We start from the raw sequence: 15,443 nt of genomic DNA, 5'->3' as shown, positions 1-15,443 counted from the left end.
ACAAGACTGTCCTACAGTCTTACAAGAATTCTTTACCTGTGTTTTTCATCCAACTGTGAGCAGTCTTAAATTTGCACCCCTTGTCCTTACCTGACTCCCACAGATACATAATTTTCTTAAGACTTATGTTGCAAAAGAGAGCAAAATCAAGGAAATTAGCTTCCAAACAGGTAAAAAATATTGAAATATATTTTAAAAGGATGTTACTAGCCTTAACTCTTTTCATGATTTCATATGCAGCTGGTACAAAATGTTTTAATGTTAACAGTGGAGCTCCCAAAACACACACTTAAATGCTTCAGCTATGCCTTTCTCCTTTTTGTAAAAGTTGACATCAAATTCTAGTGTAAATTAAATTCTGTTAATCCACTATCCTCTCTTTCTTGAAATGTTGGATATATAGGTTGTTGAGTATGCAATTTAAAAAGGTTATATTATTATTTGATGTGTTTTCCATAGCCAGTGGTGTTCTACAGTGGATTAGTAGTCACAAAGTGCTGAATTACGCACATTTATTACTTAATACACTGTAAATGCAGATTTGTTTGAAGTAGGGGATATGTCATGAGAATTTGCATGCCCCTATCCCAGGCTTTTTTCAAAACTGATATAGATTCTTGCTTCATTTTTAGTCTTTCTTCAAATCGATCAAGTTTCAGCTTTTGCTATCCTTGCACACATGCTTGTGAGTTTCCCACCCTAGCCTCTTCCCCAATATTTCATTTAAAGCAAGTACACGTCAGAATGTTTTCTTTTGCTTTTCTTTTTACAATAATAATGTTGATAATATGTCACTTCAGTTGATTATATTGTCAGCTAGGCTAGTAAATCTGTAAAATATCTAGAAATCCCTTGCTGGGTAAAACAATTTCTGTAGTGTTTCAGTCAGTACTCACGGCTTGGAGAACGTTGCTTGAGGCAGTGAATGTTCCACTCTCTATAGGCCACTGGTACATACTGTTTTTTCCCCAGCAGTCCCACGAGGATTTTAGGTTTAAATAATCCACAACCTTCTTCCCAGGGCTTCTGCACTTTATCATACTAGAAGGCAAGTGGCAACTGTGTGATTAAAGTAGGGACATTTAAAATGAGTAGGACTTGCCTACAGGCTGTGCAGACTGATGATATCACTATTTGTTGCCAGGAGAAAATGGAGGAATAGTGGGTCAGAAATGCAGTTGCTTATGTAAAGTAAAATTTGGATGTGTTTTCCCGTGTCATTGTGGACTTAGACTGCAAGATGTAGTTGACGAAAATAACAGTTTACAGTTATCTTCAGAACAACGTTCTACAACTACCAGAAAAATTTGACTGTCTGGCGAAACTCGGGGTATAATCAACACTTTCCACCAGTTTTTGTTTAAAATACTGCCTCACGGATAACAGCATATCCTAGCACATCTACCATGTAATGTTTAATTGTCTTAATGAATAATTTAAATCTAAGTGGGCAGCCAGTTCAGAGAAGTAAAGTTATTTTATCCTAAACAAAGACAGTGCACTAATTCACCCCAAGGAACCAATTTATTTTCCTTCCCTGAATCCTGAAATGTGGAAGTGCCCAACAGCCTCTTGCTGCCATAAGCCAGTTCTGTCGTGGCGACAGCTCTGCTTTTTAAGACACACTGCCTTTCAAGAATCTGAGAGGTTAAAGGGTTTGCACAAACTTTTGAGACTTTTCAAGGAAGCGCAAGTCAGAAATGAAGCTTTTAGAACATTGCTTGAATTCAGTGCTATGAATTGCTTGAATTGTTTGCATGTCTAAATCTTACGTTGTGAGAATGATTAGATGGCAGAACTGCTTGAGCTTATTCTTATTAGAATCCTGGATAACTTTCACTGGGAGAAAAACTGAACAGTAAAATTGATTCATGCCTTCCCCATAATAGTTGGAGTACTTGAGAGTAAATGCATCCTTTAGTTTGTTAACTCCTATGAGGCATGTCATTAAACTGAAATTTTGACAAGTGACCTTTGTCTCATATATATATATCTACTACTTGTCTTCTTGAAAAGCAGGTGACTTAGGAAAATGACATAGATATTGGCAAAACCTCAAAGACTGTTCTTTATTTAATCAAGAGATCACAGAAATCACTGAAATTTGCAGGAAGTGGAAGAGTTAAAGATTAATGGTTTTAATTTGCCTTGTAATATAGCATTTCTCCAGTAAAAAGCCTCAAGTATAAAACACAAGTGAACCATGACCATAAGGTTAATGGATTTTCATCAGCTGAATTTTATAAGTGTAGCAAATAATTATTTGTCATGCCTTCATTGCAATTTCAAAATACCCTCAGGAGATTGCCATTTGTGGAATGAAAAAAAATGGATATTGATTTTACTTCTAATGAATAATCTTTTTAATAATTTTATTTGGTTTGCAAGAGCTCATGATGAGCTATCTTGGTATACGCAATTTTCTTTTCTACAGATTTTATTATCTTACCTCATTCTTCTCTCCATCGCTAGCTTATTGCCTTGTTGCACCCTGGTTATATTGTGTGTAATTTAGATTCTAAGCTGCTTGGGCAGCAAACATGTCTTCTTTCTGGTTTGGGAGGTGCATCACACATCTTTGTGTTCTGAGGGAAATAAGAAATGACAAAAATAATTGATAGTTGGAACATTTATACCATTCGGAACAAGTTTCAGTTCAGAATGTTTGAGCATTTAATTATGCCATAATTATGTGTGTCTTGGAAAGGATTTACCATGCCCACTACCTTTTTTAAGCGTTGGGTACATTTGTCGCAATTCTAGTTGAAAATACAGTTGCCTGGAATCGGTTGATCACCAATTCCTTCATTGCTTGTAAATACAAAATGTTGATTATCTTAAAGCATTAGTGCTGAAACTATTTTGTTAAATAAAATGTTAAACTAAAGGGTTTGTTCCCATAACAACAAGAAGTCGTCATAATAAACACTCAAAACTAAGGTTATGAAAAGTTAGCTACTTTATAAGAACCCTACTCAGCCCTGCTGCACTTCCTGACCTTTTTAGAGAGTATTTTTAGCATCATCATAACAGTAATAAGGCACAAAAATTGATAATATTGCATATATTCAATATGGTTGACTAATTATTATGAAGACCATAATATTTTAGTTTTTACACTTGTCAGTGTTCAATGTAACCATTTGAGTATTGCATTAATGGTATATTTAGTATTTTAATTCCCCCTGTTTTTGTGAGCATGTGCTGCATATGTTAAAAATTCTGCAAATTAGGAGTGCCTCAGAAACATAGAGTATGGTGCACAATACTTATGATTGCCACAAGATCTTAAAGGCACCATAGCATAAAGCTTTCTGTGTAATAGTTTTTGAAAACTCTGATGTGTGAAGACCTCACCTATAGTTTTCTATGTTATAAACTGTTGATGAAATCTTTAAGTGCAAAAGAAACTATTTCTGTTTTCAAAACTGTTCATAAAGAAAATTTTCTAAGATATTGTGGTGGAATTGTAGAACTAAACAATAAAATTATATTATGCATAGTTGTTGTAGCTATGTTGGTTCTAGGATATTAGAGACACAAGATGGGTGAGATAATATCTTTTTTTGGACCAACTTCTGTTGGTGAAAGAGACAAACTCTCAAGATTACACAGACTTGAAGGAGAGCTCTGTGTAAGCTGGAAAGCTTATATCTTTCATGAACAGAAGTTTTTCAAATAAAAGATATTGCCTCACCCACCTTGAGTTTCTAGTATTATGCATACACATTTTAAAATAGTTAGGACTTCATTATTCTAAGCAGCACTTCCCTGTAGGAAAGGTTGCCTAATATTTTTCATTATAAGACTCTGTTTTCATTTACTTATAACTTTGCCTTACTTTAACCCTTTCGCTGACACTTCCAATGCTGAGTGTCAGCTTCAGGCTGTTGTATGTGTTTGTTTATTTATTTATTTGAAGTTGTTTTTTAAATGATTTAGCTGTCTCAAAACACAGGTGTTTTGGGGGGAAGTATTGTTTTGACCATGTTAAATTCTTACAGCTGTTTTGTTGAAAAACTTTAGCATCTCTATGCTTTGGATCAGACATTCTAAATTTGGCAAGGTGTCATTCTACTGTCAGGGATGTGCTTTTTGTTGTCTTTGTGAAAATCTCCCCAAATTTGTTGAATTTTGGAAGCCTCTGGAAAAATCTCAAGTCATACATGTATGACGGAGACTTCTTAGGCTTGTCAGAGCTTGGCAGCTAAATTTTGCAGGAGCTTGTGGGAGAACAGTAGGAGCCAGGAAACAGAGAGGAAGAGGGGAAGAAGCCAGGAGGTGTGGGAATGAAGAGAGGAGATAGATGAAGAGAGGGAGGAAAGTAGGAGCCGGGATGGATAGTAGATGAGGATGAGGGTTGGGGCAAGAGTCAGAGTGATGGGGAAGAGTGAATAGGAGCAGAGGGGGATGGGGCCCCCAACGGAGAATGGGGCAGAAGGGTTTACAAGTACTAGAACATACTACCTTTCAGAAACTGGAATAGAAGCCAGCATTCCAGCCAGGAAGCTGTGGGAAAATAACTGTGGAACTCATTAGAAAAGTGTTTCTCATAGCCTACTGGCTGGACCCAGTAGAAGATAACAGCTTGCTATTGGAGGAGGAGGAGAAGCAGCAGCCTAACTAGAATGCAGAGGAGCAGGGAGGGGATTACCCAACCCAGGGGAGGGCAGAGGGGAAGGGGGACAGATCTAAGGTCAGGGGTGCAGCAATTAGCGGTAAAGATCTGTGCTTTAGATCCAAAGGTCCCAAACTTGCTGATGGCCTACCAGTGTGAGGGTCACTATGAAGCCACATGATACAATTGCTGTTTTTTTCACTTTGCTTTTTAAAAAAGGTAGGAAATTATATTAACCCATCCCTCCCTCCTATATTAAAGAACATTAAGGCTGCCAAGTCAACACTCAAGTTTAGGAAATGCCACAATTAAAGTTGCCTGTGCGCAAACAGCCTTCATTCTGTCAATTCCTAATGTTTGAATGCTTCATTTTGCAAACTAAATGTTCCTTTAATGTATTTTTTATGTAATATCAATATATATTCTCTGTTATGTAAATATGAGTTTGGGATGGCCCATTTCTCACAAGTAGTGAAAGTATGAGTAAATTCCCCAGTTCATCCCAAATGGAGGCCAGCCTTTAGAGCACACTATCATTTATTCTGTGTCTGACACATTAGCTAAACGTACCTTTTTAGAAGTATTAAAAGAGTATTAAAAATTTTCATTTCATTCAGACTATTTTTTGTATCCCTCCAACTATAAGGCCAGGCGACTTAGTTCTGTGTGTCCAACTGTGCAGGGCTCAGGGGGAAAGAAAAACAAAAGCAGATAAACAGACCTCCAAATATGGCCTATATAAAAAATGAGGGCGACTCTCTGAGGTTAAAGCTGTTTGGGTGAATGTGAGGTGCAAGTTCCGCAGCCTGCTATGAATGTGCCTGATTAGAAAATCAAATCTCCTTATTTGCCCTCATCCTTGATTTTTGGTGTGTGGAATAGTTGATAGGTGAAATAAACTTAAGCCACTTGACCATCCTTTCTATTGTATTTCTTGAAAAGAAACCAGTGTATTCTGTAGATTGCAATGTTTACCCTACGTTTAAGTTGTAATTGACTTTTTTGCTTCTCAAAAGCTGTATCTACTGATATGAAGTATCTTCAGAGATAAAGCTATCACAGCAGCTATCATGGTGCAGAGGGAGTGTTCTGGAGGTAAGAGAGGGAAATAAAAGCAATGCAAGTTGTTTTAACGGAAATATTAATGTAATTTCACTTTAGGCAATCCAGCTGAGCCGTGATGGACAGTATCTGCTTACAGGCGGAGACAACGGGGTCATCGTGGTATGGCAGGTGTGTGACCTCAAGCAGCTTTTTGCTTACCCAGGCTGTGATGCTGGAATCCGTTCCATGGCCCTGTCATATGACCAAAGGTGAGATTAAAGTTTGGGGGTCAGAAGTATTCCATAGAATGTACTATTATAAAGAAACAGCAAAAGGGACATCATTAGGGTGTAAACATTTTTTTTCCCTTTCAATATTTACTTTAATCTCAGGTGCCAGTGATAATATGGAGAATTCTGTGCACTGTTTTAGTGTTGAAAGGTCATGGTTTAGGTCTGATAATCTTTTTCAGAGTTGCAGCTCTTAGTCGGTAAGTTAACACTCATTCCAGGAAATCTCACTCTGACAGACTTTTAATATGTACTGTTTTGTCTTTCCTCAAAGGAAAAGAATATTCCTAACTATAGGTCTTCAAAGCCATTAACAGAAAGAAAATAGACACTCACTAAGATTCCCATCAATCTTTTACATGTTGTTTTCTCTTATAAAGGATAAAACAGTAAACATATTTACTACTGTCTATATTACACCTGCCAATGTCACTATGGTTAAAGGTCTTTATGCATTTTTGGCACACATCTCTGTCCAGTTTATAACTTGGATGTTTATAGTTGCATCCAGCTTGTCCTTAGCTTACAGACTACTATCTAGACTTTTGTTTACCCCAGATAAAATTACAAAAGCATCTAAGTCACTAAATCTTATTGAAAGTCATTTAGGATCCTAGGCACTTTTAAAATGGAACTCAGCCTTGGATACACCTAAAACACAGGTCAACCTAGGTACATTGAGACAGGCTATGAAATTTCGCACCTCGTTAACATAGTTAGGTTGACCCAACCTCCCCTGTAGATGAAGGTAGGTTGATGGAAGCATTCTTTCATTGATCTAGCTACCACTTCTCACTGGGCTAGATTAACTACAGTAACAGGAAAAACCCTTCCGTCACTTGTCGACAGTATAGCAGCGTAGCTATAACACATGTAGTGTAGACATACCTTCAGGCTCCTAAGTCACTTGGTCACCTTTGGATATTTTGACTCCTATCTAATTGTATTTGTCATCAATAATCTTTGGAGCAGAAACTTTCTCCTACTATGTGCCTTGCACAGTAGAGCCAGATTGTGACTCAGCCCTCTATATGCTACCCTAATAATAATAATTAATTAATTACTTATTAATAATAAGGGGCCAAATTCTCTGCTGATGTAAATGCCTCAGCTTCATTATTGTCAATGGAGTTTTACACATTTTCACCAGTAGAGAATTTGGCCAAATGACTAATTATTAAAAAAAATGAATATTTGTGCTCATCCAAAATAGGGCAAAAAATCTCCAGCTTGTCTGGGATGTTGGGGATAAATAATAAAAAAGAGAGATGACTGTTAAATTGAATGTTCATGAAATGAGGCAAGTCCTCTTAGTTTCCCACTGGGACAAACAAAATTTTTCTAAACAAATGAGCATCCAAGTGGGAAATAAAGAAACTAGACTAAGTGTTTTTAGCTGTCACACAAAATTGCACTGATATCTCAAGAGTGCCAAAGACAGGCAGAGGCCAGTCATGCCCTGTGGCTAGTCAACCATTCAGTAGGAACCCCAAAAGCCAAAGGTAAAGCTCAATTTTAAATCTTGATTAAACAGGAAGCAGAGTTTATTACACTAATGATAATCATTAAAAATGAAATATGAAATCCCTCAATGCCTTTAAGAATCAGACAGCTTATAGAAGTGCCTAAATATGGATACAAGAGCCAAAATTTAGGCATCCATTTTATAAAATCTTTGTGTTTTCAGATAGATATTTTCCTGTCATATGTTCATTATGTCAGTCGTAACACAATCCACATTTCAGAATGTCACATCATATACTCTTTAAAACAAAAACAGTGACATCTATGGATTTTAATCAAGATTTTAACCCACTACTTCTTACCAATCTGAAACCCCGCCCATCTCAACTTCTGCAAACCTTCAGTCTCCTTGAATCATGTCCTCTTCATCCTGTACGTGTTCTCACAAGCACTCATTCTGGAAAATGGCAGCGGGGGAAAGAATGTCACTGACGCCAAACGCCAAAAATTAAAATGTCTATACACTAATGCGAGGAGCCTAGGTAACAAGATGGAGGAACTGGAGCTACTGGTGCAGGAAGTGAAACCGGATATTATAGGGATAACAGAAACCTGGTGGAATAGTACTCATGACTGGAGTATAGGTATTGAAGGCTATGTGCTGTTTAGAAAAGACAGGAAGAAAGGCAAAGGTGGTGGAGTAGCCTTGTACATCAATGATGAGATTAACTGTAAGGAAATAAGAAGCGATGGAATGGATAAGACAGAGTCTGTCTGGGCAAAAATCACACTGGGTAAAAAAGCAACTAGAGCTTCCCCTGAGATAGTGCTTGGGGTGTGCTATAGACCACCGGGATCTGATTTGGATATGGATAGAGACCTCTTTAATGTCTTTAATGAAGTAAACACAAAGAGGAAATGTGTGATTATGGGAGACTTCAACTTCCCGGATATAGACTGGAGGACGAGTGCTTGCAAGAATAATAGGGGTCAGATTTTTCTGGATGTGATAGCGGATGGATCTCTTCATCAAGTAGTTGAAGTACCTACGAGAGGGGATGCCATTTTAGATTTGGTTTTGGTGAGCAGTGAGGACCTCGTAGAAGAAATGGTGGTTGGGGACAACCTTGGTTCGAGTGATCATGAACTGATTCAGTTCAAACTAGATGGAAGGATAAACGAATGTAGATCTGGGATTAGGGTTTTCGACTTCTCGAGGGCTAATTTTAAGGAGTTAAGGAAATTAGTTAGGGAAGTGGATTGGACGGAGGAACTTGTGGATTTAAATGCGGAGGAGGCCTGGAATTACTTTAAGTCGCAGCTGCGGAAATTGTCGGAAGCCTGCATCCCAAGAAAGGGGAAAAAAACCATGGGCAGGAGTTGTAGGCCAAGCTGGATGAGCAAGCAACTCAGAGCGGGGATTAGGAAAAAGCAGAAAGCTTACAGGGAGTGGAAGAAGGGCGGGATTAGCAAGGGAAGCTACCTTGGTGAGGTCAGAACATGTAGGGATAAAGTGAGGAAGGCTAAAGGCCGCATTGACCTGGACCTTGCAGAGGGAATCAAAACCAATAGTAAAAGGTTCTACAGCCACATAAATAAGAAGAAAACAAAGAAAGAATAAGTGGGGCCGCTATACACTGAGGATGGAATGGAGGTTAAGGATAACATAGGCATGGCCCAATATCTAAATAAGTACTTTGCCTCAGTTTTTATAAGACTAGTGAGGAGTTTAGCATTGATGGAGGGATGATAAACGGGAATGTGGATATGGAGGTGGATATTACCGCAACTGAGGTAGAGGCCAAACTTGAATAGCTTAATGGGACAAAATCGGAGGGCCTGGACAATCTCCATCCGAGGATATTAAAGGAACTGGCGCGTGAAATTGCGAGCCCGTTAGCGAGAATTTTTAAGCAATCGATAAACTCGGGGGTTGTGCCGTACGACTGGAGAATTGCTAACGTAGTTCCTATTTTTAAGAAAGGGAACAAAAGTGATCCGGGTAATTATAGGCCTGTTAGCTTGACGTCTGTAGTATGTAAGGTCTTGGAAAAAATTTTAAGGGAGAAAGTAGTTAAGGACATAGAGGTCAATGGTAATTGGGACGAATTGCAACATGGATTTACTAAAGGCAGATCATGCCAAACCAATCTGATCTCCTTCTTTGAGAAGGTGACGGATTACTTAGATAAAGGAAATGCGGTAGATCTAATTTACCTCGATTTCAGTAAGGCGTTTGACACGGTTCCACATGGGGAACTGTTAGTTAAATTGGAAAAGATGGGGATGAATATGAAAGTTGTAAGGTGGATAAGGAACTGGTTAAAGGGGAGACTCCAGCGGGTCATATTGAAGGGTGAACTGTCAGGCTGGAAGGAGGTCACTAGTGGAGTCCCTCAAGGATCGGTTTTGGGACCGATCTTATTTAACCTTTTTATTACTGACCTTGGCACAAAGACGGGAATGTGCTAATAAAGTTTGCGGATGACACAAAGCTGGGGGGTATTGCTAACACGGAGAAGGACAGGGATACTATTCAGGAAGATCTGGACCACCTTGTAAACTGGAGTAATAGTAATAGGATGAAATACAATAGTGAAAAGTGCAAGGTCATGCACTTAGGGATTAATAATAAGAATTTTAGATATACGTTGGGGACGCATCAGTTGGAAGCGACAGAGGAGGAGAAGGACCTTGGGGTATTGGTTGATAGCAGGATGACTATGAGCCGCCAATGTGATACGGCTGTTAAAAAAGCAAATGCGATTTTAGGATGCATCAGGCGAGGTATTTCCAGCAAAGATAAGGAGGAGTTAGTACCGTTATATAAGGCACTGGTGAGACCCCATCTGGAATATTGTGTGCAGTTCTGGTGTCCCATGTTCAAGAAGGATGAATTCAAACTGGAACAGGTCCAGAGACGGGCTACTAGGATGATCCGAGGAATGGAAAACCTGCCTTATGAAAGGAGACTCAAAGAGCTTGGCTTGTTTAGCCTGGCCAAAAGAAGGCTGCGGGGGGATATGCTTGCTCTATATAAATATATCAGGGGGGTTAACGTTAGGGAGGGAGAGGAATTATTTAAGTTTAGTACTAATGTAGGCACGAGGATGAACGGGTACAAACTGGATATTAGGAAGTTTAGACTTGAAATTAGATGAAGGTTTCTAACCATTAGGGGAGTGAAGTTCTGGAACAGCCTTCCGAGGGAAGTAGTGGGGGCAAAAGACTTATCTGGCTTTAAGACTAAGCTTGATAAGTATATGGAGGGGATGTTATGATAGGATAGTTTAATTTGGGCAATTGATCTTGGATTATCACCAGATAAGTCTGCTCAGTGGTCTGCAGGGAGATGTTGGATGGGATGGGAACTGAGTTACTGCAGAGAATTCCTTCTTGGGTGCTGGCTGTTGAGTCTTGCCCACATGCTCAGGGTTTAGCTGATCGCCATATTTGGGGTCAGGAAGGAATTTTCCTCCAGGGCGGATTGGCAGGGGCCCTGGAGGTTTTTCGCCTTCCCCTGCAGCGTGGGGCATGGGTCGCTTGCTGGTGGATTCTCTGCAGCTTGAGGTCTTCAAACCAATTTTGAGGATTTTAATAACTCAGTCCTGGGTTAGGGGTTGTTATAAAAGTGGATGGGTAGGGTTCTGTGGCCTGCCTTGTGCAGGAGGTCAGACTAGATGATCATATTGGTCCCTTCTGACCTATGAGTCTATGAGTCTATATTAAAATGACTGGCACCGTCATTTTTGGCTGGAGCCAAATTCTACCTTTGAGGCCCTACTCAGATAGCATTCTGATGTACCTGTTGCATCACTTTGCTATATGATGAATTCGTGTGTTAATAACAATGACTAGAGCTGGTCAAAATTTTTGACAACAGTTTTTCATAAAAAGTGCCATTTAATCACAATCAAACAATAGTGGGGACGTGTTGATTTTGGTGAACATTTTAGACAGGAAAAGGTTTCTGAAATGTGTCATTTCTGTAGTGTCATGATTCATTTTGTTTTGACTTTTATAATCAAATTAAGTTTTAGTATTTATAGATTTGATTTAATATTATGTATGCATTTATGGTATATTTAATATAATATAAACATCTAAATGAAATTGATTGAAACACCACTCTCAAAATGTTTTGACACAGACAAAATATTTTGATTGTCTCAAATTAGAAATTTTGGCTTTTCACAGCAAATCAGAACAATTTTTTCCTACAAAATGTCAGAATTTCTCACTCAACAGAAAGTTTAGTTTCCAACAAGTTCTAACAGTAATGTCACAAGATGAGACAATAGACATGACTGAGGTGGCAACTCCTGATACATTACAAGCCAAAATGTCACTTCATCAGCCATGATTGCTCTAAAATGGCCCCAAGTGGGATCATAGCTGTTCAGAGGGAGCTAAAACATCTCCAACAGTCAGCTCGCTCGTAGTAAAGATGTGAAAATACAGAATATCTCTGTGGTGGATGGCATGAATAATACGCCTGCTTAGTGCTCAATACCAAATAGCAGCACTCTGATTGTTTACATGTACATGAAATAAAGCTGCACATATGTATCAACAATAGAGATGTTGCAGTCCTGTACACACATCTGGTTCTTTGATGAAGATCCTGTGCTAAATCCCTCTTGAACTGGGGAAGAATGAATTGAAATCTGCATACCTGTTTTCTCCATTCTGGATCCTCTACATTTTGCTATTTCATTAGCACTCTCACCAGCAGAGTTAAAGCCATTATGAAAACAAAATCAGAAGTGGTCTGTGTGTAGTAACCCTAGTTTTATGCAAGGTTAATTGTTCTTATCATCTAAGTCTTGAGCCCCTTTTGGTGCCCAGATGTGCCAGGACAATTTATTTGAGCTTGATCCTCTCTGATCCGTATTTCCATGTAATAGAGCAGTAACAAAACAACTTGTCCTACTTTTTCAAATGTGTCCACTAATCTGAGTGCCTCAATTCTCGAGGTCCCAAAATGGGAGCCCCTAGGACTTGATTTTCACTGGTGCTAAGCACCTGCAGCTCCAGTTGTCTCCTGCTGGAGTTGTGGGTGTTAAGCACCTCTGGAAATGAGACCATAAGTGTTAGAATTGTACACCCCTAAATTAAAAATTTAGACCTTAATTATTCTTTTCCCCCATATTACTTCAATCTGGAAAGGAAGGCAAGTAATACATTCTTCACTCTTTCCCTGAAGTCTGATTCAGTTCATATCAAATACAGTAGAGGAAAATCATACAGGAAATAAAAAGCTTTAAATATACTGCATAATTGCTGTGGGAATTTTAAGACCTAATCCAAAGCCTGTTGAAGTCAATGGGAGTCTTTCCATTAACTTCAGTAGGAATCGCATCGGGTCCTTAATTATCAGAGGGGTAGCCGTGTTAGTCTGGATCTGTAAAAGCGGCAAAGAGTCCTGTGGCACCTTATAGACTAACAGACATATTGGGGCATGAGCTTTTATGAGTGAATACCCACTTCGTCAGATGCATGTGACAAAGTGGGTATTCACCCACGAAAGCTCATGCTCCAATACGTTTGTTAGTCTATAAGGTGCCACAGGATTCTTTGCCGCTTTATCAGGTCCTTAATGTTTGAGTTGGTGGCATTCTTAGGCAATATCTACACTGTGAGCTAGGGGCATGAGTTCTAGCTCATGTAGACGTATGCTAGCTCTCATGCTAGCATAAAATAGCAGTGGTGGCACAGGCAGTGGTGAGTGGTGGCAGGGGCTAGCCACCCCAAGTACAGATCCATGGGTTGATGCTCAGGGCAGATAACCCATGTCACTGTTCACTGCTGCCCATGCTAGCACAGCTATGCCGCATGCTAATTCAATGAGAGCTAGTGCGAGTATGTCTACCTGAGCTGGGAAGCACAAGTGTAGACGTATCCTTAGACATTTGATTTAAAAGGTGATGCTGGATATGGTGGAAGAAGTCTGTTCAAGAAAGGTAAGTCAGCTGTGTTTGAATGTAAAGTGGCTAACTCTTTAACTGAATGTTGTGCTTTTCATAGGTGTATAATGACTGGCATGGCTTCTGGGAGCATAGTGCTTTTCTACAATGATTTCAACCGATGGCATCATGAATATCAAACCAGATACTGATGTTGCAACAGACCAGAACTAGCACTGACAAGGACAGCTGCTGTCAGAATGAAACTGAACATAGCAAACCTCTCTTCAGTATCCTGCCGCAGCATTGTTCTGTATAAATAGCTATATTACACCTGAATGTAACTGAAATTTGCTCAAAGACGCAAACTATTTTTTAAAGTTAATTGCTATTTTTGTAGACTTTGCATGATTTTTTGGGGGCAAAGGGCAAAGAAGCAGAAAAATGGCTGCTGGGTTCTGTAGTTAAAAATCTATATTTTTAGTCATAATGAGAAGTCTATTTTGATTCATGTATGGAAAGAAACTTAAAATTAAGATAGTTAAAACTCTTATTCTAGCTATATTATGAAGAAATACATTTCCCATCTAAAGCTTTATCTATAACCTCGAGGAATATATATGATTTTAACAAATTGAAAGTGGGTTATAATACTGGGGATTTTAATTTGTGCTACACTTTGTCTTGATGTACTTTTCCAAATGATTATACTTCTTCAGCACTGAAGTTTCTGGGAATCAATAATAATATTTAAATTATGATAAATGTAATTTTAAACATGACAAGGAATTGTTTCCATCAATATTACTGTTCAAGCATGTTTCTAGACCTAGACAATTTAGTTCTTTTTTAGTTGTATGTTTTTGTTGTGCAGTTAAGAGGGAGAAATCAGCAACAGAGTCTGTGGTACGTCAAATGTGAATCCTACTAGTTTTTACCTGGTATTTCCTTCAGAGCAGACCAAAATGTGCGTTGTTCCTCAAAATCAAAACTTCAACTTGGACATGTCCTCAAACTAGCAACCTGCACAATATTTCTTTTTAATTAGATGCAAGTACCAAAGCACACTTCTGCTGCTTGACTATGAAAGCACTAAGAGGCAGGCATTCAAATGTTTATAGCTTTGACATCTTTGCAGAAGCTCTAGACTTGCAAACTTCTTTCCCATTTTTTTAGTTTTTTTCTTCAGAGGACTAACCACCATAGTTATGTAGCAGATTCCATATCTTGTGCTGTGTATGGCAACAAAACCATCAGTTTCTGCTACCAAATCCAATCCAATCTTGTCCAATCATGTTAATAAATTATCTCCTCCCTTAGGAAATGAAAAATAATTTATACTAAGGAACAATAAGTTATTTTGGTGTTGCATAATTCTACTTTTCTACAAGATTGCTGTGCAGAATTCTGTGAAAATATTTGTGAAAAGAACTGTATTGTTTTGTAAGTCTGTATTGCATAAATAACTTTTCATGTGTTGTGATCTATATGAGTTAAAACTTACATTCCATATCTGTATCAATTTCTCTACCTGCCCACTGGAGCAGTTCCCATTTTTCTCTTTAAGCAAAGATTTGGAAGGAGGAAACTCCAGTTTGAGTGAAGAAATTAAATAAAATGGCATTTGTAATTGAGACCTTCAGTGGTGTTTTCAATATGTACATACAGCCACCCTCACCCAATGCATTTGCAAATACAAAGCAAACACGGGGGTTTGAGACAATAATGGCCTGCTTTTTCTATGTGTTATACCATTTCTATGCTGGTACAGTGTATCTATATTGATGTCAGTGGAGTTGCACAATAAGCTGTGACAGAATGTAGAATCTGGTTAATGATATGTGGTAGTCATTATCTCCGCCTGGTAAAGTGCGGAACAGTCACTCACTAATAAATGCCTTGAATTGAGAATGAGGTTGTATAAAAATAAATGTACTTGACAAACTTTTGCTATTTGCAAAATTCATATCTCTTTATAAATAGATTTTAGTAGACAGAGATATGAACTTGAACTTCTTTTATAAGGAGGAATATTCCCTGTATAGGTTTGTAATGAATATATAAATGCTGTGTAATGAGTTGGTTACTAATATTTGCAGTGAGGGTCAGGCGAATCTCTAT

General features: G+C 38.5%; 1 protein-coding gene across 5 annotated transcripts in view; it reads left to right on the top strand.

Moving 5' to 3' along the window:
- The window catches only part of LRBA (LPS responsive beige-like anchor protein), a 590,754-nt gene extending 575,798 nt beyond the window's left edge, over nt 1-14,956 (top strand). For all 5 annotated transcript variants that reach the window (XM_050946210.1, XM_050946208.1, XM_050946209.1 and 2 more), the window contains 2 exons: nt 5,780-5,931; nt 13,444-14,956. In XM_050946210.1, coding sequence (XP_050802167.1) covers nt 5,780-5,931; nt 13,444-13,534 — 243 coding nt within the window. In that variant the 3' untranslated portion in view covers nt 13,535-14,956. The remainder of the gene's footprint in view (nt 1-5,779; nt 5,932-13,443) is intronic.
- The last annotated feature ends 487 nt before the right edge of the window (nt 14,957-15,443 follow it).

The sequence above is a fragment of the Gopherus flavomarginatus genome, chromosome 3 (assembly GCF_025201925.1).
Source record: "Gopherus flavomarginatus isolate rGopFla2 chromosome 3, rGopFla2.mat.asm, whole genome shotgun sequence".
NCBI lineage: Eukaryota > Metazoa > Chordata > Testudines > Testudinidae > Gopherus > Gopherus flavomarginatus.
This window is presented reverse-complemented; position numbering and strand designations above follow the sequence as displayed.